General features: G+C 43.4%; 1 protein-coding gene across 4 annotated transcripts in view; it reads right to left on the bottom strand.

Moving 5' to 3' along the window:
• Nucleotides 1-17,327: 17,327 nt before the first annotated feature.
• Nucleotides 17,328-25,208, bottom strand: part of SHROOM2 (shroom family member 2) — a 214,842-nt gene continuing 206,961 nt past the window's right edge. For all 4 annotated transcript variants that reach the window (XM_077294740.1, XM_077294741.1, XM_077294742.1 and 1 more), the window contains 3 exons: nt 22,639-22,810; nt 18,361-18,633; nt 17,328-18,125 (listed from right to left, as the gene is read on the bottom strand). In XM_077294740.1, coding sequence (XP_077150855.1) covers nt 17,859-18,125; nt 18,361-18,633; nt 22,639-22,810 — 712 coding nt within the window. In that variant the 3' untranslated portion in view covers nt 17,328-17,858. The remainder of the gene's footprint in view (nt 18,126-18,360; nt 18,634-22,638; nt 22,811-25,208) is intronic.

Raw genomic sequence — 25,208 nt, 5'->3', positions numbered from 1 at the left:
CTTATAGAAAGCCCATAGCCTTATGTCAAACTGGGATCAGTGTCCACAAAATCATAGATAACTGTATCAAAAGAGCAGGGCCAGCAACATCCACATGTACATGCAACTACATAGTAATGATGCAGTGAGCGGTCCAGAGTCCACCCCGACGCGCGTTTCGGAGCGCTAAACTCCTTCCTCAAGGGGCACAAAGAAATGGTGACGCATGTCACATTTTATAGCACCTTACCGGAAGTATCCCGGCACGCCGATGCCTAGATCCGCCGTATCCGGCGCTCACCCCGCCAGCCGAGGCAGGAAACACGTGGGGCCCCACGTGATCCTCCACCAGGTAGCCAGGGAGACGCGAGACCCGGTAGGACGCAGGCAGCGCGCATGCGCGATACAATCGCGGCCATATTGGAACAGGTAAAAGGTAAGGGCAAAACATTGCTCACCATTATAGATGCAAGATATAACAACAGATGAATGAATTAGACAATATACCAAAAATAAGAAGACAAGGACCTACAAAACAGTATATGAATACAAATATGACAAACCCACTAAAAAACAATAACCCTCGTAAGGAAAACAACAAAACAAACCAAAATAATACATGGACAGTCAAATAACACAGCTTATATGGATATGATTGCAAATATCCATGTGAAAAAAAGTCCCACGCATAGATTCTTGTCCAGAATATTGTTGCTTGAAGAATACATCATAGTGTCGACTGGTCACAATCAAGAATTTCTCCATCTGTATAAAGCTTCCAGAGAACGATGCATCTGTATGTATACATATAATACAATAAAATGAATAAAATCAGAATATAAAAAATGTACAAACCATAAGTGCAACACCCAGGTGCACAAAGAATAGGGATCACAGAAAAGGTGCAAATGAAATATTTTCATTTAACCCATTCGGGTATATGGTTGGAGAGTCCAGATCCATCTAGTCTCTGCCTGGGCGAGGCGTTTGCTGAGATTACCCCCCCTAATATTAATGCTCAATAGATCAATCCCTCGAACTTTTAGGCCAGAAGCGTCACATTGATGAAATTCCCTAAAGTGACGTGGCAGTGTTTTGAGGGTGGCTGTGTCCGTGCAGGCAGATGCCGCCTCAATACCCAAAACATGTTCTCTAACACGCACTTTAAGTTGGCGTGTGGTCAATCCAATGTAGATAAGACCACACGGACAAGTGGCATAGTATATTACATACCTAGAGACACATGATATATTCTGTTTGATGGTATATGTTTTCGTACCTCTAGAATCAACAAAAGAGGTACTTCTTTCAATATTAGGGCATGCGACACATCTACCACACGGAACACAGCCACCCCCTGGTCCCATCTTATCCAAAAAGGTGGTAACTGGCTGACTAGTATAATGGCTCCGCGTCAATCTATCACGAAGATTTTTTGCTCGTCGAAATGTAATTAGGGGACTGTCCGGAAGAAACTTACCAATTATCGGATCCACCTTTAAGATGGGCCATGCCTTATTCATCACTGCACGTACTTGAAGATGTTGGGGATTATAAGATGTAACAAACCTTACTGAACCACCTCCTTTAGATTGTTTAGGTACCTTGTTGTAAAGGAGGTTATTACGATTCGAGTGTTTAGCGCGATGGTACGCGCGCTTCACACTCCGATGACTATAACCCCTCAAGAGAAAGACTGATTTCAACTTCTCCGCCCTCTTCTCAAAGTCCGCATCAGTAGAGCAGACCCGACGAAGGCGGAGGAATTGACCTACTGGGATTGCTCGGATCATATGGTGCGGATGGCATGATGTAGCGTGTAACAGAGAATTAGTGGCCGTATGTTTCCTGAAAATATCAGTCTGAATTTGGCCATACCTATCTTTCCGGATGGTAACATCCAGAAAGTCAATTCTCTCTGAATCCCACACCGGGGTCAGACGTATGTTCAGACCGTTGTCATTCAAGACCGACACAAACCGCGCAAGGTCCACGGCCGTGCCCTGCCAGACAAAGAAGATGTCGTCGATGTACCGTGTCCATAAGAGGACACGGTCCATCGACCCCTGTTTGTCCGACAGGAATAGATCCCTCTCCCACAGTTCCAGGAACAGGTTAGCATAGGATGGCGCAAAGGCCGCTCCCATGGCTGTGCCCTGGAGCTGTAGGTAGAAGGATCCCTTAAAGACAAAAAAATTGTGGGTGAGGGTGAACTCTAATAGCTCCAGGATGAGGTCCCTCATGGATACAGGGAGACTCGACATACCCAGAAAAAATTTAACCGCCCGAAGGCCATCAGAATGACGAATGTTGGTATAGAGGAACTCAACATCCACGGAAGCCAGAAGAGTATCACCCTCAAAGCACAGGCCGTCGACCCTGCGCAGCATATCTCCAGTATCCTGGAGAAATGAAGGGAGATTACAAACCAATGGTTGAAGATAATAATCAATCCACTTATTCACCTTTTCAAGAAAATTACCTCTCCCAGACATGATAGGTCTGCCGGGTGGTGACATAAGATCTTTATGGATTTTCAGCAGAAGGTAGAGAGTGGGAATTGTAGGTTCCTTAACTTGCAGTGCCAGAACCAACTCCTTGGTGACAACGTCGCAGTCCAAGGCCCTCCTCAAAATAATCTCTAATTTAGCATTAAATGCAGATAGGGGGTTGTATGTAAGTTAATATACAGTGTTGTTTAATTGGCGGAATGCCTCCCCTTCATACATTGAGGTAGGCCAGACTACGACGTTGCCACCTTTATCGGCCGGCTTTAGCACCACATCAGGGAGGTCTTGAAGAACCCCAAGTCGAATTCTCTCTTCTCTCGATAAATTGTCCCCTCTGCCAAATTTAGATATTTTTTGAAGATCCTCTGTCACCACCCGCACAAACAAATCGATGCTGGGACAAGAGTTAAACGGAGGAAACTTAGCAGAACGTGGACGAATGCATGGAGGAATCTTACCTCCTTCACTCTCATGCTCTAAGGCAAGTTCTTCCAGGATCCTCAACGTTTCCTGCTCTTCCTCTGTAGGGAAGAGACGTTGAAGTTCATCATTAAAAAAGTGTCTCCTGAATAACAACGATCTGGCAAAGATATGTAAATCCTTAACAGTGGTGAAAATGTCAAACCCCGGGGTGGGAGAGAAAGACAGACCCCTACCCAAAATGGAAAGGTCAACCTCCGTTAACACATGTTTACTTAAATTAATCACCTTATTATCACTGCCATGCGCACCAAACGAAATTCCCGAGCGTCTCCTGTAGGGATGGTAAGCATGATCACGCAATCTCTGGGTGGTATTCATCATAAGTGAAGTGGCAGAAGAAATAGATGCCTCTGATTGGCCACTCAAAGAGGAAACAGATGTATAAGATGGTGTTCTCTGAATTTTGGAATCATACTTATTCCTCCACAAATATACCCTCTTAGTTTGATAGTCTTTTAGATCACGATTATACTTAATCTGATTTTCTGATTTCAACAGGACAATGACCCCAAACACACCTCCAGGCTGTGTAAGGGCTATTTGACCAAGGAGGAGAGTGATGGGGTGCTACACCAGATGACCTGGCCTCCACACCAGACCTGAACCCAATTGAGATGGTTTGGGGTGAGCTGGACCGCAGTGAAGGCAAAAGGGCCAACAAGTGCTAAGCATCTCTGGGAACTCTGTTATGATCTGGTGGCCTAAGAGCAGCATGAGACGTACTCTGGAGAAGGTGGTACCTGTACTGACCGCAGACCCTGAACTAAACACCGCAATTAGAAGTAGCCGTGGAATGTACCTAGCACTCCCTGGACATCTCGACACAGCCGGAGGACTAATTACCCCTAGAGATAGAAAAGGGAAAACTATCTTGCCTCAGAGAAAATTCCCAAAGGATAGGCAGCCCCCCACAAATATTGACTGTGAGAGGAGAGGGAAAAAACATACAGACTGAAATCAGAATTTAGCAAAGGAGGCCACTTGTAGCTAAATAGAAAGGATAGGACAGAGTACTATGCGGTCAGTATTAAAACACTAGAAAATATCCACCACAGAAAATACAAAAACTCCACAGCTAACTAAAGATATGGAGGGTACATCTGCATCTCCAGAGATACCAGCTTGGCTAAACAAATCCTTATACAGACCAAGCTGGACAAGACAAAAAACATGGAAAAGAACTGAACAATAAGGCCACAGCATGTGGACAGCAAAAAATCAAGGCCAGAACTTATCTTTGATGAAAAGAACTGCAAAGCAGGAGAGACCAGGCAGAGATGTGAATCCTCCAGGAACAATGGACAACTGGCCCTGACTAAAGGGTGAAGCAAGACTAAATAGCCCAGTCACAATTGCAGAAAGTGAACACACCTGATAAATGCTGTGATTCAGAGACAGCAGCGCTACCACTTACAACCACCGGAGGGAGCCCAAGAGCAGAATTCATAACAGAACAAGATTGTTGGAAGACCATTCCTGGTGACTACCTCTTGAAGCTCATCAAGAGAATGCCAAGAGTGTGCAAAGCAGTCAAAGCAAAAGGTGGCTACTTGAAGTTATATTCTGTTGTTCCCTTTATTTGTTTGAGCAGTGTGTATGTATATATACAGCACAGTGGCTCATTGGGCAGCACGGTGGCTCAGTGGATAGCACTGCAGCCTTGCAGCGCTGAAGTCCTGGGTTCAAATCCCACCAAAGACAACATTTGCAAGGAGTTTGTATGTTCTCCCCATGTTTGCGTGGGTTTCCTCCGGGTACTCCGGTTTCCTCCCACATTCCAAAGACATACTGATGGGGATCACAATCTAAATTCCATATCGGGGACAGATATGATAATGTGTGCAAACTGTAAAGCGCTGCGGAATATGTTAGTGCTATATAAAAATAAAGATTGTTATTATATATTTCATGGAGGGATAGCAGAATAGCCGATAATTCGATGTCGGCTTCTGCAATACCATTGCAGAAGCCGACAGGATAGGAGACATGGTTTACATTACATGGTTTTCATTACATGGTCTGCAATGATTGCAGAAGCCGACAAATGAATTATTGGCTATTCTGCTGTCTATGAAATATATATATATATATATATATTTATATCAGTGCCTACAAGTAGTATTCAACCACGTGCAGATTTAGCAGGTTTACACATTTGGAATTAACTTGGCATTGTGACATTTGGACTGTAGATCAGCCTGGAAGTGTGAAATGCACTGCAGCAAAAAAGAATGTTATTTCTTTGTTTATTTTTTTTTTAAATTGTGAAAAGTTTTTTCAGAGGGTCATTTATTATTCAACCCCTCAACCCCCCAGAATTCTGTTTGGTTCCCCTAAAGTATTAAGAAGTAGTTCAGGCACAAAGAACAATGAGCTTCACATGTTTGGATTAATTATCTCTTTTTCCAGCCTTTTCTGACTATTTAAGATCCTCCCCAAACTTGTGAACAGCACTCAAACATGGCCAACATGGGAAAGACAAAGGAGCATTCCAAGGCCATCAGAGACAAGATCGTGGAGGGCCACAAGGCTGGCAAGGGGTACAAAACCCTTTCCAAGGAGTTGGGCCTACCTGTCTCCACTGTTGGGAGCATCATCCGGAAGTGGAAGGCTTATGGAACTACTGTTAGCCTTCCACGGCCTGGACAGCCTTTGAAAGTTTCCTCCCGTGCCGAGGCCAGGCTTCTCCGAAGAGTCAAGGCTAACCCAAGGACAACAAGGAAGGAGCTCCGGGAAGATCTCATGGCAGTGGGGACATTGGTTTCAGTCAATACCATAAGTAACGTACTCCACCGCAATGGTCTCCGTTCCAGACGAGCCCGTAAGGTACCTTTACTTTCAAAGCGTCATGTCAAGGCTCGTCTACAGTTTGCTCATGATCACTTGGAGGACTCTGAGACTGACTGGTTCAAGGTTCTCTGGTCTGATGAGACCAAGATCGAGATCTTTGGTGCCAACCACACACGTGACGTTTGGAGACTGGATGGCACTGCATACGACCCCAAGAATACCATCCCTACAGTCAAGCATGGTGGTGGCAGCATCATGCTGTGGGGCTGTTTCTCAGCCAAGGGGCCTGGCCATCTGGTCCGCATCCATGGGAAGATGGATAGCACGGCCTACCTGGAGATTTTGGCCAAGAACCTCCGCTCCTCCATCAAGGATCTTAAGATGGGTCGTCATTTCATCTTCCAACAAGACAACGACCCAAAGCACACAGCCAAGAAAACCAAGGCCTGGTTCAAGAGGCAAAAAATCAAGGTGTTGCAGTGGCCTAGTCAGTCTCCTGACCTTAACCCAATTGAAAACTTGTGGAAGGAGCTCAAGATTAAAGTCCACATGAGACACCCAAAGAACCTAGATAACTTGGAGAAGATCTGCATGGAGGAGTGGGCCAAGATAACTCCAGAGACCTGTGCCGGCCTGATCAGGTCTTATAAAAGACGATTATTAGCTGTAATTGCAAACAAAGGTTATTCCACAAAATATTAAACCTAGGGGTTGAATAATAATTGACCCACACTTTTATGTTTAAAATTTATAAAAATTTAACTGAGCAACAAAACTTTTTGGTTTGTAAGATTTATGCATCTGTTAATAAATCCTGCTCTTGTTTGAAGGCTCTAACTTATTTGCATCTTATTAAACCTGCTAAATCTGCAGGGGGTTGAATACTACTTGTAGGCACTCTGTATATATATATATATATATATATATATATATATATATATATATATATATATATATATATATATATATATATATATACACACACACACACACACATATATACTATGTTTATATTTCTATTCTATCCTATTCCATACGTGGCATGTCAGCTTTTAATCTCTCTCCCTCTATATATACCGTATATTTATTAGTCCAAAAAAGGAAGCAGCACACCACTGTCTGTGAATAAGGACAGGAGCTATTTTATTTAGCCCATGATGGCGACGTTTCGGTTCAGTGTAGCGGACCTTTTTCAAATATATATATATATATATATATATATACACACATATATATATGTTTTGAAGATTATTTGGTTTGAAAAAACTGTCTACAGTTGAATTTTACAATGCAATTTTAACCTGAGCTTTTACATACGGAGAACTGCTGTATGTAAAACCTCATGTTAAAATCGCATTGCATACAGATTGCATACGCATGTCATAAGGATGTTCCGTGGGAAAAATTGCACGGAAATCGCATTACACTTGTCCGTTTTTTTCAGTCCGGATATCGGACCGTTCTTTTTCTCGCAAATGGGTATGAGCCCTAAGGGCCCATATACTGCTCTTGTACAAGGGCCCATTTCAGTCTGTGTCCGCTAGTGGATCTGCATGAATACAAAGTTGTGATTTATGTCATTTTAATCCTATGAGTATTGAAAGGTAATTTATCTGAAAATGCAAAAAGTGACACGTTGAAATAAGAAGGCAAATACAGCTCATCAGCAAAACAGTTTCTGTCAGTCTTAGGGCTCGCTCAGATGAGCGTATAATTATTCCGTGTGGCCCCATTATAGCCAGTGCACATAGCCAATTTATCACGCAAACGGAGGATCTGCATGGAAAACAAAATTGCAGCGTGCACTACTTTGGTCAGTTTTTCATTCAGAATAATGCATGCAATGGACGGAATCTCCGGCACCCACCGGCAGTGCAGAAGCGCATATGGAGCTGCACTCGGACCCTGTCTTGTCCGCAATCTGGGGTCACGACTGGCCCGATTTCCAATACGGCCATCTGAACCAGGCCTTACTGGCATGCAGGTTTTAAATTCACATTACCATACTGAGCTGAAAATCTGGTCAGCTTGTTTTGCCTGGGATGGACCAACTGTAAGAGCGGATGCTGACTGTATACAGCATCTGAATGGTAATTGGAGCATAGTGCTTATATCTGCAGAATTTAGGTCATGTTTGTACAGTAGTGTTTAAAATACTAGCAGTCCAATGTGACTAACCAGACCGATCACTGTTTTTAGTATAAATTATATTTCCACATGTCAAACAATTTCCCAGTTGGTGCAGTAGATTCTAAGGAAATAAACTCCGTATTCATGCTCTGCAGGTTTTTGATTCTATGTATTAGAATAATTAATTGAATAAGTAATAGCAGTGTGGAGTTCAATTAGTGAGGTCAATCATTCTGGGAAGAAACAGGTGTGATTCAGGTGGCCCTTATTTAAGGGTGAAGCCAGGATATGTTGTACAGGCATTTCTCCATGAAAGCCTGAGAAATATAGGTCTTTCAAGACATTATTCAGAAGAACAGCGTACTTTGAATAACTCCTTAACGACCATGGGTGTTTTTGGTTTTGCATTTTCATTTTTTGCTCCCCTTCTTCCCAGAGCCATCATTTTTTTTATTTTTTGGTAAAAATGGCCAAATGAGGGCTTGTTTTTTGCGGGAAGAGTTGTAATTTTGAACCATATCTTGTAATAGAAAACGGGAAAAAAATTCCAGGTGAGGTGAAACTGCAAAAAAAGTGCAATCCCACACTTGTTTTTTATATGACTTTTGCTAGGTTCACTAAAGGCTAAAACTGACCATCCATTATGATTCTCCAGGTCATTACAAGTTCAAAGACACCAAATGTGTCTAGGTTATTATTTATCTAAGTGGTGAAAAAACATTCCAATCTTTGAAAAAAAAAAAAAATTGACGTTTTCCGAGCCCCGTAGCGTCTTTATTTTTCGGGATCTGGGGCTAGGTGAGGGCTTATTATTTGTGCGCCGATCAGACATTTTTATTGATACCACTTTGGTGCAGATACGTTCGCCAGTTATTGCATTTTATTGCAATGTTGTAGCCACCAAAAAAAAATAATTCTGGCATTTCGATTTTTTTCTCGCTACGCAGTTTACTGATTGGATTAATTCTTTTTATATATTGATAGATCGGGTGATTCTGAACATGGCAAAACCAAACGTGTATATTTGAATTTTTTTTGTTTTATTTTGAATGGGGCAAAAGGGGGGTGATTTAAACTTTTTTAATATTTTTAAATATATATATATATATATATATATATATATATATATATATATATATATATATATATATATATATGTATATATATATATATATATATATATATATATATATATTTTTTTTTTTTTTTACTTTTTACGTGTTTCAATAGACTAGAAGCTGCACTTGTCTGATCGCCTCTGCTACATAGAGCAGGGCTGCAGCATGGCTCTATGTAGCAAATATGCTCACTTGCTATGAACGCCGACCACTAGGCGGCGCTCATAGCGATCCAGCAATGACAACCACAGGGGTCTCCAGCTGACACCGGGTTGTCATGCCAACCCATCAGCGACCCGCGGTCATGTGACACGAGCGCCGTTGGGAGGAGGTAATGATGCGCTTCATGTGCGTCCATGTTAAATACCGACGTGAGCGTTTGACAGCAGCATTTAACATTAACAGCTGCGGGTGAATGGCGATTCCACCCGCGGCTGTTCCGGGCACGTCAGCTGATCAGATCAGCTGTCGTGCTGGAAAAGGAGTGGGCTCATCGCCAGAGCCAGCACCAGACGGGGAGGCGTCCAATGACGACTGTGTCCATCATTGGACGTTAAGGGGTTAAAAAGTTGATTGAAGAGAGTAAAACTTATAAAGAAATGCAGACAATGATAGGCTGTTCAGCTAAAATGATCTCCAATGCTTTAAAATGGAAAGAAAAAAAAGAAGAGAGACGTGGATGAAAACAGAAGACTACTATTCGAATGGATGGAAGAATAGCCAGAATGGCAAAAGCTCAGCCAATGATCAGCTCCAGGATGACCAAAGACAATCTCAAGTTACGGTACCTGTGAGTACTGTGACAGTTAGAAGACATCTGTGTGGAGCTAATTTCTTAGCAAGTAGTCCCCGTAAAGTCCCACTGTTAAAAAAAACAAACAAAAAACCGACACCCAATCCCCGGACCTTAATCTAATTGAACACTTGTGGGGTGACATGAAAAATGCCGTTTCTGAGGCAAAGCCAACAATGTCAAAAAATTGTGGGATGTACTTCATGCAGCCTATATTCGAACAACAGTTGGCAGGTGCCAGGAGTTGGTTGACTATGAAACATAGATGTGAAGCAGTTCTAAAAACTGTGGGTATACAACTAAAATATTAGGTTAGTGATTCACAGGAATGCTAAATCCTCAAAAAAGGACATATCAGATTGTAAAGACAAAGGCACACACTGCTATTTTTTGTAGAACAGCACAATGTTCACTTTTTGTTATTTTCTGCAAAGTACCGTATATACTCGAGTATAAGCCGACCCGAGTATAAGCCGACCCCCCTAATTTGCCACAAAAAACTGGGAAAACTTATTGACTCGAGTATAAGCCTAGGGTGGAAAATGCAGCAGGTACCGGTGAATTTCAAAATTAAAAATAGATACTCCATACCGTTCATTATGGCCCCATAGATGCTCCACATAAAGCTGTGCCACATATAATGCTCTGCACCGTTCATTATGGCCCCATAGATGCTCCACATAAAGCTGTGCCATATATACAATGCTCTGCACCGTTGCCCCATAGATACTCCACATAAAGCTGTGCCATATATACAATGCTCTGCACCGTTGCCCCATAGCTGTGCCATATATATAGTGCTCTGCACCGTTGCCCCATAGCTGTGCCATATATATAGTGCTCTGCACCGTTGCCCCATAGCTGTGCCATATATATAGTGCTCTGCACCGTTGCCCCATAGCTGTGCCATATAGTGCTCTGCACCGTTGCCCCATAGCTGTGCCATATAGTGCTCTGCACCGTTGCCGCATAGCTGTGCCATATAGTGCTCTGCACCGTTGCCCCATAGCTGTGCCATATAGTGCTCTGCACCGTTACCCCATAGCTGTGCCATATAGTGCTCTGCACCGTTATTGCCCCATAGCTGTGCCATATAGTGCTCTGCACCGTTGCCCCATAGCTGTGCCATATAGTGCTCTGCACCATTGCCCCATAGCTGTGCCATATAGTGCTCTGCACCGTTGCCCCATAGCTGTGCCATATAGTGCTCTGCACCATTGCCCCATAGCTGTGCCATATAGTGCTCTGCACCATTGCCCCATAGCTGTGCCATATAGTGCTCTGCACCATTGCCCCATAGCTGTGCCATATAGTGCTCTGCACCGTTGCCCCATAGCTGTGCCATATAGTGCTCTGCACCATTGCCCCATAGCTGTGCCATATAGTGCTCTGCACCATTGCCCCATAGCTGTGCCATATAGTGCTCTGCACCGTTGCCCCATAGCTGTGCCATATAGTGCTCTGCACCATTGTTGCCCCATAGCTGTGCCATATAGTGCTCTGCACCGTTGCCCCATAGCTGTGCCATATAGTGCTCTGCACCGCTGTTGCCCCATAGCTGTGCCATATAGTGCTCTGCACCGTTGCCCCATAGCTGTGCCATATAGTGCTCTGCACCATTGCCCCATAGCTGTGCCATATAGTGCTCTGCGCCGTTCATTATTTCCCCATAGCTCTGCCATATAGTGCTCTGCACCGTCCATTATTGCCCCATAGCTGTGCTGCTGCAATAAAATAATAAAACACATACTCACCTCTCTTGCTTGCAGCTCCTCGGCGCCATCTTCCCGGCGTCTCTGCACTGACTGATCAGGCAGAGGGCGGCGCGCACACTATATGCGTCATCGCGCCCTCTGACCTGCACAGTCAGTGCGGAGAGAGAGAGACGCCGGGAAGATGGCGCGACGCCCGGCGTGTGGAACGAGGACAGGTGAATATGTAATACTTACCTGCTCCCGGCGTCCCGCTCCTTCCCCCAGACAGCTGGTCTTCGGTGCTGCAGCCTCTTCCTCTGTCAGCGGTCACCGACACCGCTGATTAGAGAAATGAATTATGCGGCTCCGCCCCTATGGGAGGTAGAGCAGCCTATTCATTTCTCTAATGAGCGGTCCCACGTGACCGCTCAGGGGAAGAGCTGCAGCACCCGGAGACCGTGGGACGGGTAGGGGGAGCGACAGGATCGCCGGGACTAGGTGAGTATATGACAGTCCTCACCCGCCGACCCCACCACCGATCATGACTCGAGTATAAGCCGAGAGGGGCACTTTCAGCCCAAAAATTTGGGCTGAAAATCTCGGGTTATACTCGAGTATATACGGTAGTTAAAATTATATACATTTCTCTTCATGTTTTGAATTAAAAAACAGTGCAAAATGTTCCCAATGCATGGAAATAAAAACTAGTATAAAGATTTTGTGATTAACTCTTATTTTTGAACACACTGCTATTATTTGTATGTTGCTTTCTTTTTGTCGCTACAATCACGGCAAAAAAACGCATCACTTTGCAGCAATTTTCCAAAATCGCTGCAAAAATGTTGGGGCTCCAAAAATTGCAACACAGCCACAATATATACATACATACATTCAGTGCAGGGAAGCTCTCGGCAGTAGCGCATGCATATTAGCAGCGCTCCTGCCGAACGCAGTTTTAACCCTGTGGACGCCGGGGGACGTGACAGACATCAGAATGTGAGTATGTACTGGTTTTTTTTTTTTACTTTTACAATGGTAACCAGGGTAAATATCGGGTTACTAAGCACGGCCCTGCGCTTAGTAACCCGATCTTTACCCTGGTTACAAGTGAACACATCGCTGGTTCGGCGTCACACACGCCGATCCAGCGATGACAGTGGGTGATCAGCGACCAAAAAATGGTCCTGATCATTCCCATCGACCAAGGATCTCCCAGCAGGGGCCTGATCGTTGGTCGCTGTCACACATAACGAGATCGTTAGAGGGATCGTTGCTACGTCACCAAAAGTGTGACGTTGGAACGATATCGTTAACGATATCGTTATGTGTGACTCAGCCTTTAGGGGTGGGGGCTCATCAATTTGTCTGTTTTGTAAGTTTGCTACTCAACTGAATACAATGGGAGAATCATTTAACCTCGTTTTCTCCAGAATTCACATAAATGGATTCACAAACATGGTGAATTGTTTCACCAATGCATACCAATTAAAAAGTGAATCAATGAAACAAATTAGGAAGAAATATTCTTCTCCTTCATCCAGTAGCCAGAACTTAATTTTAATAGTGAATATAGTTATATATCAAGCCATATAACAGAATATCTGTGAGTATTCTGCAGACTAGCTCTGAAGGAAGAGGACATAGCTGCTTACTGAGTCTCTTGCTACACAATGTTTACACCACATAATGAAGTCTGCAGCTTTTACCTATTCCCCAGCTCCCTATACAGAGATCCATGTTACATTCAACATGAGGTATTAAATTCTCTTTTTTTGAGAAGCAAGAAGTCTCACACAGCTGTCAAAAAGTGAGACAGTGGGAAGCCCGGACTTGAACAGAATTCGAAGGTCCTGCACACACACCATCTATAGGAACGGACGCCGCTGAGGAGATCGGCTGTCTGCAGAAGGTGAGTAGAACCATTTTTTTTTATTATTTTTAAACATTCTATCTTAATATTGATGCTGCATAAGCAGCATCTATAGTAAAAAGTTGGTCACACATGTCAAACACTATGTTTGACAAGTGTGACCAACCTGTCAATCAGTTTTCCAAGCGATGCTACAGATCGCTTGGAAAACTTTAGCATTCTGCAAGCTAATTACGCTTGCAAAATGCTAAAAAAAAAAAGCGAAAAAAAGGGAAAAAAACGCAAAAAGAAACATGCGGATTTCTTGCAGAAAATTTCCGGTTTTCTTCAGGCAATTTCTGCAAGAAATCCTGACGTGTGCACATACCCTAAAGGCTAAATAACACTCATCATCACCAACCAGCATAGATAGAGTAAAGGACAGCTGCTGGTATTTGCATAGCTAAAAGGATACATGATGTACTAAAGTGCACATTACAAGTCATTTAACCTACTTTAAGCTATCTATCTTCTAGTGCAGTCTTTAAAAGTTTTCCTCTGTGTTTTTTATTGTTCCTAAAAATTTCCTTTTGCAAGCCACGAGAGATCCTGCATGAAAAAAATCTCACAAGTAAATACAAAAAAGCAGAAAGCCAATAAAAACATTCAACTGGATTTATTAATGGTTTTACACCAGCATTTCTGAGTTAAAATTATTGGTTTCTAACACAAACTGTGAGTTTTCAAAAACTATTGAGAAAAGGGAGTGCGGTTGACCTGAAAAGTACGGTACGGCAAGTAGGGCTGTGGAGTCAGTAAGTCAAACCTCTGACTCAGACTCCTCAATTTCCCTGACTCAGACTCCTCAGCACTGTTCACTACTGAGCATGTACTTAAAGTGCAGCACAGATTCATCTCAACTAAAAGCCGAGATCCTTAGATCAGTAGCAGAATGAACATTTATAGGACATTTCATAACTTTCCCAAATTCTTATGAAAAAAATCACAGCACATCCTTAACTGAACTACTGAACCCAATTTATTATATATTTTAGGACTTGGAGTCGGTCCATTTTATACCGACTCCACCAAAATGGACACTGACTTCAACTCCACAACCCTGTCGGCAAGTTTTCATCTGATTCATCAGAAACTGGAGGAAAACCCTAACAAATCCATGCTGATTCACATCCGGAATAGATATCATCTGTCTGTAGAACAGTTAAAGTTGCATCAATTACACTGCTCAAAAAAAATAGGGAACACTAAAATACTACATCCTAGATATCACTGAATTAAATATTTCAGTTGCAAATCTTTATTCATTACATAGTGGAATGTGTTGAGAACACAAACATAAAAATTATCAAAGCAAATCCAAATGAATATCCCATGGAAGTCTGGATTTGTAATGATACTCAAAATCAAAGTGGAAAATCCAATTACAAGCTGATCCAACTTCAGTGGAAATGCCTCGAGACAAGGAAATTATGTTCAGATGTGTGTGGCCTCCACGTGCCTGTATTATCTCTCTACAATGCCTGGGCATGCTCCTGATGAGGCAGCGGATGGTCTCCTGAGGGATCTTCCCTCAGACCTGGACTAAAGCATCCGCCAACTCCTGGACAGTCTGTGGTACAACGTGACGTTGGTGTATGATGCAAGACATGATATCCCAGATGTGTTCAATCGGATTCAGGTCTGGGGAACGGGCTGGCCAGTCCATAGCTTCAATGCCTTCATCTTGCAGGAACTGCTGACACACTCCAGCCACGAGGTCCGACATTGTTCTGCATTAGGAGGAACCCAGGCCAACTGCACCAGCATATGTTCTCACAAGGGGTCTGAGGATCTCATCTTGGTACATAATGGCAGTCAGGCTACCTCTGATGAGCACATGGAGGGATGTGCGGCCCTCCAAAAAAAATGCCACCCCACACCATTACGGACCCACTGCCAAACCGATTATGCTGAAGGATGTTGCAGGCAGATCGCTCTCCATGGCGTCTCCAGACTCTGTCACGTCTGTCACATGTGCTCAGTGTGAACCTGCTTTCATCTGTGAAGAGCACAGGACGCCAGCGGTGAATTTGCCAATCCTGGTGTTCTGTGGCAAATGCCAATCGTCCTGCACGGTGTTGGGCTGTGAGCACAACCCCCATCTGTGGACGTCGGGCACTCAGACCATCCTCATGGAGTCTGTTTGTGCAGACACATGCACATTTGTGGCCTGCTGGTGGTCATTTTGCAGGGCTCTTCCTGTTCCTCATTGCACAAAGGCTGAGGTAGCGGTCCTGCTGTTGGGTTGTTGCCCTCAAACGGCCCCCTCCACATCTCCTGGTGTATTCGCCTATCTCCTGGTAACGCCTCCAGCCTCTGGACACTACGCTGACACACAGGAAACCTTCTTGCCACAGCTCGCATTGATATGCCATCCTGGATGAGCTGCACTACCTGAGCCACTTGCGTAGGTTGTAGAGTCCGTCTCATGCTACCACGAGTGTGAAAGCACAACCAACATTCAAAAGTGAACAAAACATCAGCCAGAAAGCATTGGTACTGCGATGTGGTCTGTGGTCCCCACGTGCAGAATCACTCCTTTATTGAGTGTGTCTTGATAATTGCCAATAATTTCCATCTGTTGTCTATTCCATTTGCACAACAGCATGTGAAATTGATTGTCAAACAATTGCTTCCTAAGTAGACAGTTTGATTTCACAGAAGTTTGATTTACTTGGAGTTATATTCCGTTGTTTAAGTGTTCCCTTTATTTTTTTGAGCAGTGTACATTAAAAGGCATGCACATATTACAATACATTTGGCGCCATTCAATCCAATGAGTTACAGTTTAGGCCTTAATTGATCTACAGTATGGTGTCCAATCTTACTCTCCTTCAAAGCTGAGTCATTTGGTATTATTATTTATATAGCACCACTAATTCCATGGTGCTGTACGTGAGAAGGGGTTACATCAAAATACAAATATCACTTACAGTAAACAAAACTAACAATGACAGACTGGTACAGCGGGAAGAGAACCCTGCCCTTGCGGCTTACATTCTACAGGATTATGGGGAAGGAGACAGTAGGTCGAGGGTTGCAGTAGTTCCGATGGTGTTGAGGTGGCCGTGTAGTCATTACAGGCTGTAAGCTTCTTTGAAGAGGTGGGTTTTCAGGTTTCTTTTGAAGGATCCAAATGTGGTGGATAACTGGACGTGTTGGGGCACAGAATTCCAGAGGATGGGGGATATTCGGGAGAGGTCTTGGAGGCAATTGGGTGAGGAGCGAATAAGCGTGGAGGAGAGAAGGAGGTCTTGGGAGGACCGGAGATTACGTGAGGGAAGATAGTGAGAGATTAGTTTGGAAATATACGGAGGAGAAAGGTTATGGATGGCTTTGTAAGTCAGTGTTAGTAGTTTAAACTGGATACGCTGGGAAATTGGGAGCCAGTGAAGGGATTTGCAAAAGAGGGGAAGCAGGAGTGTAGCGAGGAGAGAGATTAATTAGTCGGGCAGCAGAGTTAAGGATGGACTGGAGGGGTGTGAGTGTTAGAAGGTAGGCCACAGAGGAGGATGTTGCAGTAGTCGAGAAGGAGATGATTAGGGCATGCACGAGCATTTTGGTAGAGTGAGGGTTGAGGAAAGGACGGATTCTGGAAATATTTTTGAGCTTGAGGTGACAGGAGGTGGCAAGAGCTTGGATGTGCAGTTTGAAGGACAGGGCAGAGTCAAGGGTTACTGCGAAGCAGCGGATTTTGGGGACAGGGGAAAGTGTGATTTTATTTGGTATCTTTAGTAAAAAAAATATCGGAGAACCCCCAAAAAACTTGCAATATGTGAATGTTACTTATTAGGGAAAAGGAAGGACCCCCCGTAATGCCATATACCCCTCTTACACATGCATGCTCACATATCTGTATGAAGTCACTTTGTATATACTGTTCTGGTATGATCCACCAATCCACAACAATTACAGATAGACGCCATTTGTTTTTCATGTTTATTATCTTTCTCCAGGAGAAAATGAGACAACAGCAGATTTTCAGGCTGATAAATAAAACCTCTGCATAACTGTGGTGGGATGAGATCAGACAAGAAAAATGAGAAACAGAAAAAAATATCAACTATTCTATCTGCAACTGTTCTACAGGACAAGATTCAATGAGATTAGATTTGCGGTCACTTGATTCATTGCAGAAATTTCCTAAACTGAATGTTACACATAAAACAGAAGAGACCATGGCTACATGCAGAATAATGGAATAGTTCACTATACGGAGGATTTCAAATAGTACATTTACATTTCTAACAGAAATACCTATGGATCTAAAATATGGAGTCCGTCATAAAATAAAAAAAAAATTAAATATATAGAATTCCAATCAAACAAAAAAACAACATTATTGCTAGTGAGAAGCATTTTCATCTGGTCATTCTGGTCATTTTGCTGGATGGAGATTAAGAAACGTGCAGGGAAGGCCGGCCACAAGTCCAGCTTTGGCTCTGCCATTCTCTACTTCGTACGTTCGGGAGGGAGGCTATCGGTGAGGCATTTCAATTGTTCTTCTCCCAGTTTGATTTTGTCTTCCAGTTCTCGCTGCTCGAGGATGAGGGCTGATTTCATCTTCACAAAGTGCTCATAGTCTGCAAGGTTTTCTTCATTAAGGTAACTAGCCAAAATGTCAAAGACGGTGCGCTCGCGGCGGTCCAGGTTCTCTTTCAATTCCTTTGCATCTTCATGCTGTCTCGTCAGCAACTTCCTCTTCTCAACTAATGTCCGCTGAAAAGATAGACAAGCATTCATTAGAATAGGAAGACCCAAAACTTAAGATCTCATGTTGGGGACACATTCCTTAATATGATGGCCAAAAATAAAATGGATTTATATGAATACAAGCATCATGAACATGCCAGCAAGATGAATGACCAAATCAGAAAACTGGATATTCTAGATAAATGCTATTAATATGGTCCCCAAGAGCTAAAGAGGACTTGATCATGACACTTCTACATACCCTTTCTTCAGAGGAGGCATTCTCATCAAGGTTATTAAGGGCATTTTCCACCCGAGCGAGCCTTCCGGACAGTGACAACAGTAGATTTACTATTTTCTCCAGATCACCAATAAACATTCGGAACTTGTCGAATTCATTTGTTTTGCAGACTTCTTTCACTATGATCTCAACCTCCTCTCCTAACGCATTATTACACTGGATGTCCTCTAAGAGAGTTTCTCGGGCCTCACGTAGGACTTGTAGCTTCTTACTGATGCTGTCGATGAGTTCTTGCTGTGGTGAAGAGAGAGGAAAATATGCTGAATAATGACATCTAATGGATTATATGTGTTCTATTCAACATCCCAACATAACTGCAGGAAAATTTACCAAGTAGGAATGGAACTTTACTAAAACTTACCAGTGCCATAAAACACCATAGTAAATTTGTATGTCTATTTGGGACGACTGACGTTCATTTTATATGGAATAAGTAAAATAAAACTATTCATACAGTACTTTAAAAAAAAAAGAAAAAAAAGAAAATCTCCTTGGCCAACAAAGCCAGATTCCTAGGAAGCCTATCTATAGATTTCTTATCCGTATATTTTCTATAAATCTGTATCCATTTCCTGCATCTCTTCCAGAAGGGCAGCCGCAAACCCCGCAACGTAGAACTTGTAACATGTTTTTACACAACAGACATAATGCACTTGTTCCTTTAGTGACAGCATATTACCACCAAATGGTGATCAAATTAGATACAGTATACGCACAGTACTTCCATACAGTGCCCATATAATGAAGCCATAAGTTATATGCAGATACTTACACTTCACTACAGAATAGGTAGTAAGGGATAATGAAAATGTTCTTTATTGTTAAAGGGTTATACCCATAATTATATTTTTAATAAAGTGCAGTAAATGCATTATTGTTAATATACAGTGATCAGCAGCCTGTTTAGACTGAAAGATTATGGTACAACTCGTAGGAAGACTTGTTTAATGATAATCTTGAAGTGCAAATGCACCATAATGCATAATGTTTCCTTCTAGTACCTTACTGTCTTGTTTTCATCTATATCTGCCCCCTATGCATTCACCTTCACATAGCAGAATTGTCAGTCCTTTTACCAACTTCTAAAACTACATTTCCCAGCAGTACTTGCTTCTGCTCAGTGTTGTAGATCCCCCTTCCCTTGTGCGTTTGACTAGCCCAAACTCTCTGAGTTACCTATCTAACCTAAGGTTAGAATTCTCCTTATGTTTTGTGCACTCTCTGTTCCTGTATATGACCCTACCTGATGAATTAAATGTTCTGTTTTACATCGTTGTTAGAAAATTTCCACATTTTCCACAACGGAGTTTGCAATAACTACGTAGCACAGAGCGAAAACGTAAGTTAAGATGTGTTTGTTGCTAGCTGCTGACAGATCAATGAAATGAAACTGCAATTGCTGTCCTGTTGATGCCTATGGCAGAGGATTATCTTCTGCCACATACATGATCAGAGCAGCATTTACAGTTTCATATCACTGCTCTGTCTGCTGCAGTCAACACACACAGTTCATCTTGTGTTTCAGACCTGCGCTGACCATCACTGCAAACTGCACTGTGCATGAAGAGCGGAGCTAACAATGATGTAAAACCACACAGCTATACTGATGTAGAAGATAAAATTCGACTGGTAGAGTAGAGTTGTGTACAGGAACAGAAAGGGTACAGAGGAAGAGAGTACATTCAAAAGTTAGAAAACATTCTATGTCAGTGGAAATACAACAGGAAGGTTCCAATGGCAAATGGAGAGTAAACACAGCCTGGATATGTATGTTTTGGGCTGTAATATGGGCAAATATATGAATGAGTCATAACATCCTTTGTGGTCAAGGACAGTAAAGGGATTAATGGCAAAACCAACAGGGATGGCCTTAGGGAACTCAAAAAGTATACAGAGACACCACAGGCCCTCTAGTAATATTAATACACAAATCCCTAGCACTATAGGGTGTTGAAGGGTTAATAAGAGTCATTTTTTAGGAGGGCAAGGCTATGAAGGGTTGTTCGAGCTACCCCTGGTGTATTCTTATATAAAATCATTTTGAGAAAAATATGTTGTTTTCTCACACTGTCTTTATATCGCTTGCACAGACACTTGGAAAAAAACAGTAAATGGCTTTGAGGTTGAAAATGAATTTTGCAGTGAAGGTAATGTTAGAAGGCCTCACATGTAAGCCATTCAGTTTTAGTCAGCTCAGCGCAGAGGGGACACTGCGTAATAAGTCTTCTTAGAGAAGAGCTGGCCTGGCCCAGAGATGATCATGTATTATAGCTGAGGCATGAATAATCGCTAGAGCAAAATCTCATCTACAGAACAACAATCAGTCTCGTATAATGAGATCCCCAGGTTTTGTAATAAAAATTCAATGCAACACGTTCTCCAGGTTTACAGTCGGAAAATAGAGGAGGAGAGGGAGACAGCATCACGAAATCCAACGGAAATGTTTATCGGCTGGCATTTCCCTTTACTACGGTAGAATGCCATCTGAAAGTAGGTGATCAGCTGACACCATCATTGACATTCTTGTAAGGGGAACCAGTCCTGTCAAATAATGCCATTAACCTGCAGATATCGAGCTAGGCTGCAAGTTAATAGCGGTATATAAGAGTCCGGCCGCAGTACTGAAAGTGCGACACCTGGGAGAGGATGCAATTTATTTCTCCTGGGAGCCACCGGCTTTCAGTCACACAGGTATGCTGGGAGCAATTATGGTCACCGCTCATAGTAAGCAAACCCCGGCACTGACTGACAGCCGCCTCTGCAGTGCATTAATCTGGAGCTGGCTGTCAAAGTGGTGGGGTGTGCCTACAGCCGCCATTCATATATAAGCGAGATCCTTAGAACAGAATAATAAGACATAATAATACGAAGTCAGACCCTATAGTTAGTGGTGAGGGGGCTACACTCATGCAGGACACTCCCATAAATGGTGAAAACACAAAAAGACAGAGTAAAATCGCCCTGGATAAAAATTAACAAAGTTTATTAAGAAAAATAAGTGAGGAATCAAAAATAGAGAGGGCTGGGGCTGACAGTGGAGACTATGGGCAAGACCCTTGGATTACAGTATTGTCCTTGCTGATTGTGTCCTCCTCTTAAAGTGATATACACCTTATCACTCCTGTTAGTGATAAACACCTCTCCATTTTTGATTCCTCACTTGTGTCTCTCAACACCAGTTACCTATTTTGTACTATTCTGTATATGAGGCATTCAGTGATTGTATCTTCATGGAAACATGTACCGATGGGGGCATTAACCGTATAAGCACTTTAATTTGCTGCTATCTAATGGAATTTTCATCCACTAAAATAGTGTGGGACCTTGTGCTTTACACCTGTGTTCTAAACTGTCCACTATGTCAGCATTTTCATTATTTTGTTACTTTTTTCAGTGTATAAATATTTTTCTTAATAAACGTTGTTACTTTTTATCCGGGACGATATTGTTCTATGTCTTTTTGTGTTTTCAGTCGCCATTCATAGTAGTGTGTGCAGTGACTGTAATTACTTCAGGCACACCTGTTTAACTGACAGCAGTCGCTTCCGAGAGAAATAAACTTCATTTTCTCCCAGGTGCCGCACTTTCAGTACAGCAGCCGGACATTTTCACAACACTACTAACCTGTAGAATAACCCCAAATCTGCATGTTATTAGTGTTATTAGACATGATAGAAAGTAAAGTAAAAGAGAACCTACCAGTTAGTAATTGGTAATGTAGAGTTTTATCTTATAGTATACTATTAAACCTCAACCTTTATGTACATTTTTGGTATACCATGATCCAATAATTTCATAAAAATGTTATATTGCTGAAAACTATTAAAGGTCTCTCCTCTCCCCAGACATGTTTGTTTAGGTAAGTAACCCTTAAAATAACAATTCTGGAGCATCTTTTCTTATACCTTTGTGTTAAGCCGTTCCTCTATTATAACTCTCAAAAATGTAGGCATAAATTTTAACAATTAGGGGCGTGTCCCTGCACTGTCCAATCAGAGCTTGCGATAACACACCTCCGACAATGGAAATTGTAACACCCGGTTCTCACACCGTTCTCAATTTCCAAGAAGGAACAACAGATGAATACTACTGAATACTACAAACACTAAGAAAAGGTGCTGCAGAATTTTTACTTCATGGGGTATACATTTATTTACTAAAACAGTTACTAGTCAAAAATGTTTGGCCAAGTATACGGCGTATTAAATTGCCAAGCTGCCATCGTCACTACATTGTTACCTTTTTCTCATACAGGTTATGGTCCATCTCATCCTCCGAGCTCTCGTCATTGTGCTGATGCTCCTGCATGTCTTTCATTTTGATGAGGAGCTCGGCTTTAGGCGCAGATGTGCTGTAGTAGGTAGAGCTGGTTGTCAGAGAGATTGCTGCAGCTTTACTCAGCTCTTCTTTTCTGTGGGATATAAGTCACCGTGTTACTCAGACAAACCATAATATATCTATAGCTACAACCAAACATACAGCACTATGCATTGCTGCCCGCATGGTAAGGTCAAGTACGCATGTCGCATCAAGAAGCTCTTAAAGGCAAAGCCGCGGGTTTTTACTTCCTGCCAATGAATGGCACTATCCACTCGGAGCAACTATACAGTATTGGGTTACAAACAGTAACAAATAACAAGATGCTCTAGATCAGCGATGGTGAACCTATGGCACGAGTGCAATAGGGGGCACTCTGAGCCCTCGCTGTGGCCACATACGCCAGGCCCGGGAGACACCACTCCCTTCTTTCCATTTTCAAATGAATTTGCCTTGTTGTGTTTGAAGTATTTGAGACGTGAATAGTGAACAGTGTTGTGCCGGGACCGGAGCAGAGGAGCCTGCCAGCCCCAGGTCAGACGTGCAGAAGTATGATGGCGTCATCACACCACTGACATCACACTGCCACCTGGGGGCGCACAGGAGTGGAGACAGCATGGGCACTGATAAGAGGGGGAGCCGAACATTACATATATAACTGTGTATGGGGGGTGGGGGTAATTGTGAAAGGGGACACAGCTTTATTGGAGGCAGTGTATGAGGATGGGGTTTGCTTTATTCAGAGGGGCAGTGTGTGTGTGTGTATTTTGCAGAGGGACAGTGTGTGTACGAATACGTTGCAGAGGGCAGTGTGTGTGTGTGTGTGTGTGTATTTTGCAGAGGGGCAGTGTGTGTGTGTATATTTTGCAGAGGGACAGTATGTGTGTGCATACATTGCAGAGGGGCAGTGTGTGTGTGTGTATTTTGCAGAGGGGCAGTGTGTGTGTGTGTGTGTATTTTGCAGAGGGACAGTATGTGTGTGTATATTTTGCAGAGGGGCAGTGTGTGTGTGTATATTTTGCAGAGGGACAGTATGTGTGTGCATACATTGCAGAGGGGCAGTGTGTGTGTGTGTATTTTGCAGAGGGGCAGTGTGTGTGTGTGTGTGTATTTTGCAGATGGACAGTATGTGTGTGTGTATTTTGCAGAGGGACAGTATGTGTGTGCATACATTGCAGAGAGGCAGTGTGTGTGTGTGTGTGTATTTTGCAGAGGGACAGTGTGTGTACGAATACGTTGCAGAGGGCAGTGTGTGTGTGTGTGTGTGTGTATTTTGCAGAGGGGCAGTGTGTGTGTGTATATTTTGCAGAGGGACAGTATGTGTGTGCATACATTGCAGAGGGGCAGTGTGTGTGTGTGTATTTTGCAGAGGGGCAGTGTGTGTGTGTGTGTGTATTTTGCAGAGGGACAGTATGTGTGTGTATATTTTGCAGAGGGGCAGTGTGTGTGTGTATATTTTGCAGAGGGACAGTATGTGTGTGCATACATTGCAGAGGGGCAGTGTGTGTGTGTGTATTTTGCAGAGGGGCAGTGTGTGTGTGTGTGTGTATTTTGCAGATGGACAGTATGTGTGTGTGTATTTTGCAGAGGGACAGTATGTGTGTGCATACATTGCAGAGAGGCAGTGTGTGTGTGTGTGTGTATTTTGCAGAGGGGCAGTGTGTGTGTATATTTTACAGAGAAGCAGTGTGTGTATGAATATTTTGCAGAGGTGAGTATTTTGCATGCCTCCTGTTGTCACACCAGCGACAATGCCTCCAGTTATATCTGCACCAGCTCCAATGCCTCCTGTAGTGTCAGCATCAGCCCCAATGCCTCCTGTAGTGTCAGCATCAGCCCCAATGCCTCCGGTGATGTCCACACCAGCCCCAATGCCTCCTGTGATGCCCGCATGAGCCCCAATGTCTCCTGCGATGTCAGCACCAGCCCCAATGCCTCCTGCGATGTCCACACCAGCCCCAATGCCTCCTGTAGTGTCAGCATCAGCCCCAATGCCTCCTGTGATGTCCGCACCAGCCCCAATGCCTCCTGCGATGTCAGCACCAGCCTCAATGCCTCCTGTGATGTCCACACCAGCCCCAATGCCTCCTGTAGTGTCAGCATCAGCCCCAATGCCTCCTGTGATGTCCGCACCAGCCCCAATGCCTCCTGCGATGTCAGCACCAGCCTCAATGCCTCCTGTGATGTCCACACCAGCCCCAATGCCTCCTGTGATGTCCACACCAGCCCCAATGCCTCCTGCGATGTCAGCACCAGCCTCAATGCCTCCTGTAATGTCAGCACTAGCCCCAATGCCTCCTGTAATGTCAGCACCAGCCCCAATGCCTCCTGTAATGTCAGCACCAGCCCCAATGCCTCCTGTAATGTCAGCACCAGCCCCAATGCCTCCTGTAATGTCAGCACCAGCCCCAATGCCTCCTGTAATGTCAGCACCAGCCCCAATGCCTCCTGTAATGTCAGCACCAGCCCCAATGCCTCCTGTAATGTCAGCA

Source organism: Ranitomeya variabilis, chromosome 3 (assembly GCF_051348905.1).
Source record: "Ranitomeya variabilis isolate aRanVar5 chromosome 3, aRanVar5.hap1, whole genome shotgun sequence".
Classification (NCBI taxonomy): domain Eukaryota; kingdom Metazoa; phylum Chordata; class Amphibia; order Anura; family Dendrobatidae; genus Ranitomeya; species Ranitomeya variabilis.
Note: the sequence above shows the minus strand (reverse complement) of the source record. Positions and strands in the feature narration are given on the sequence as shown.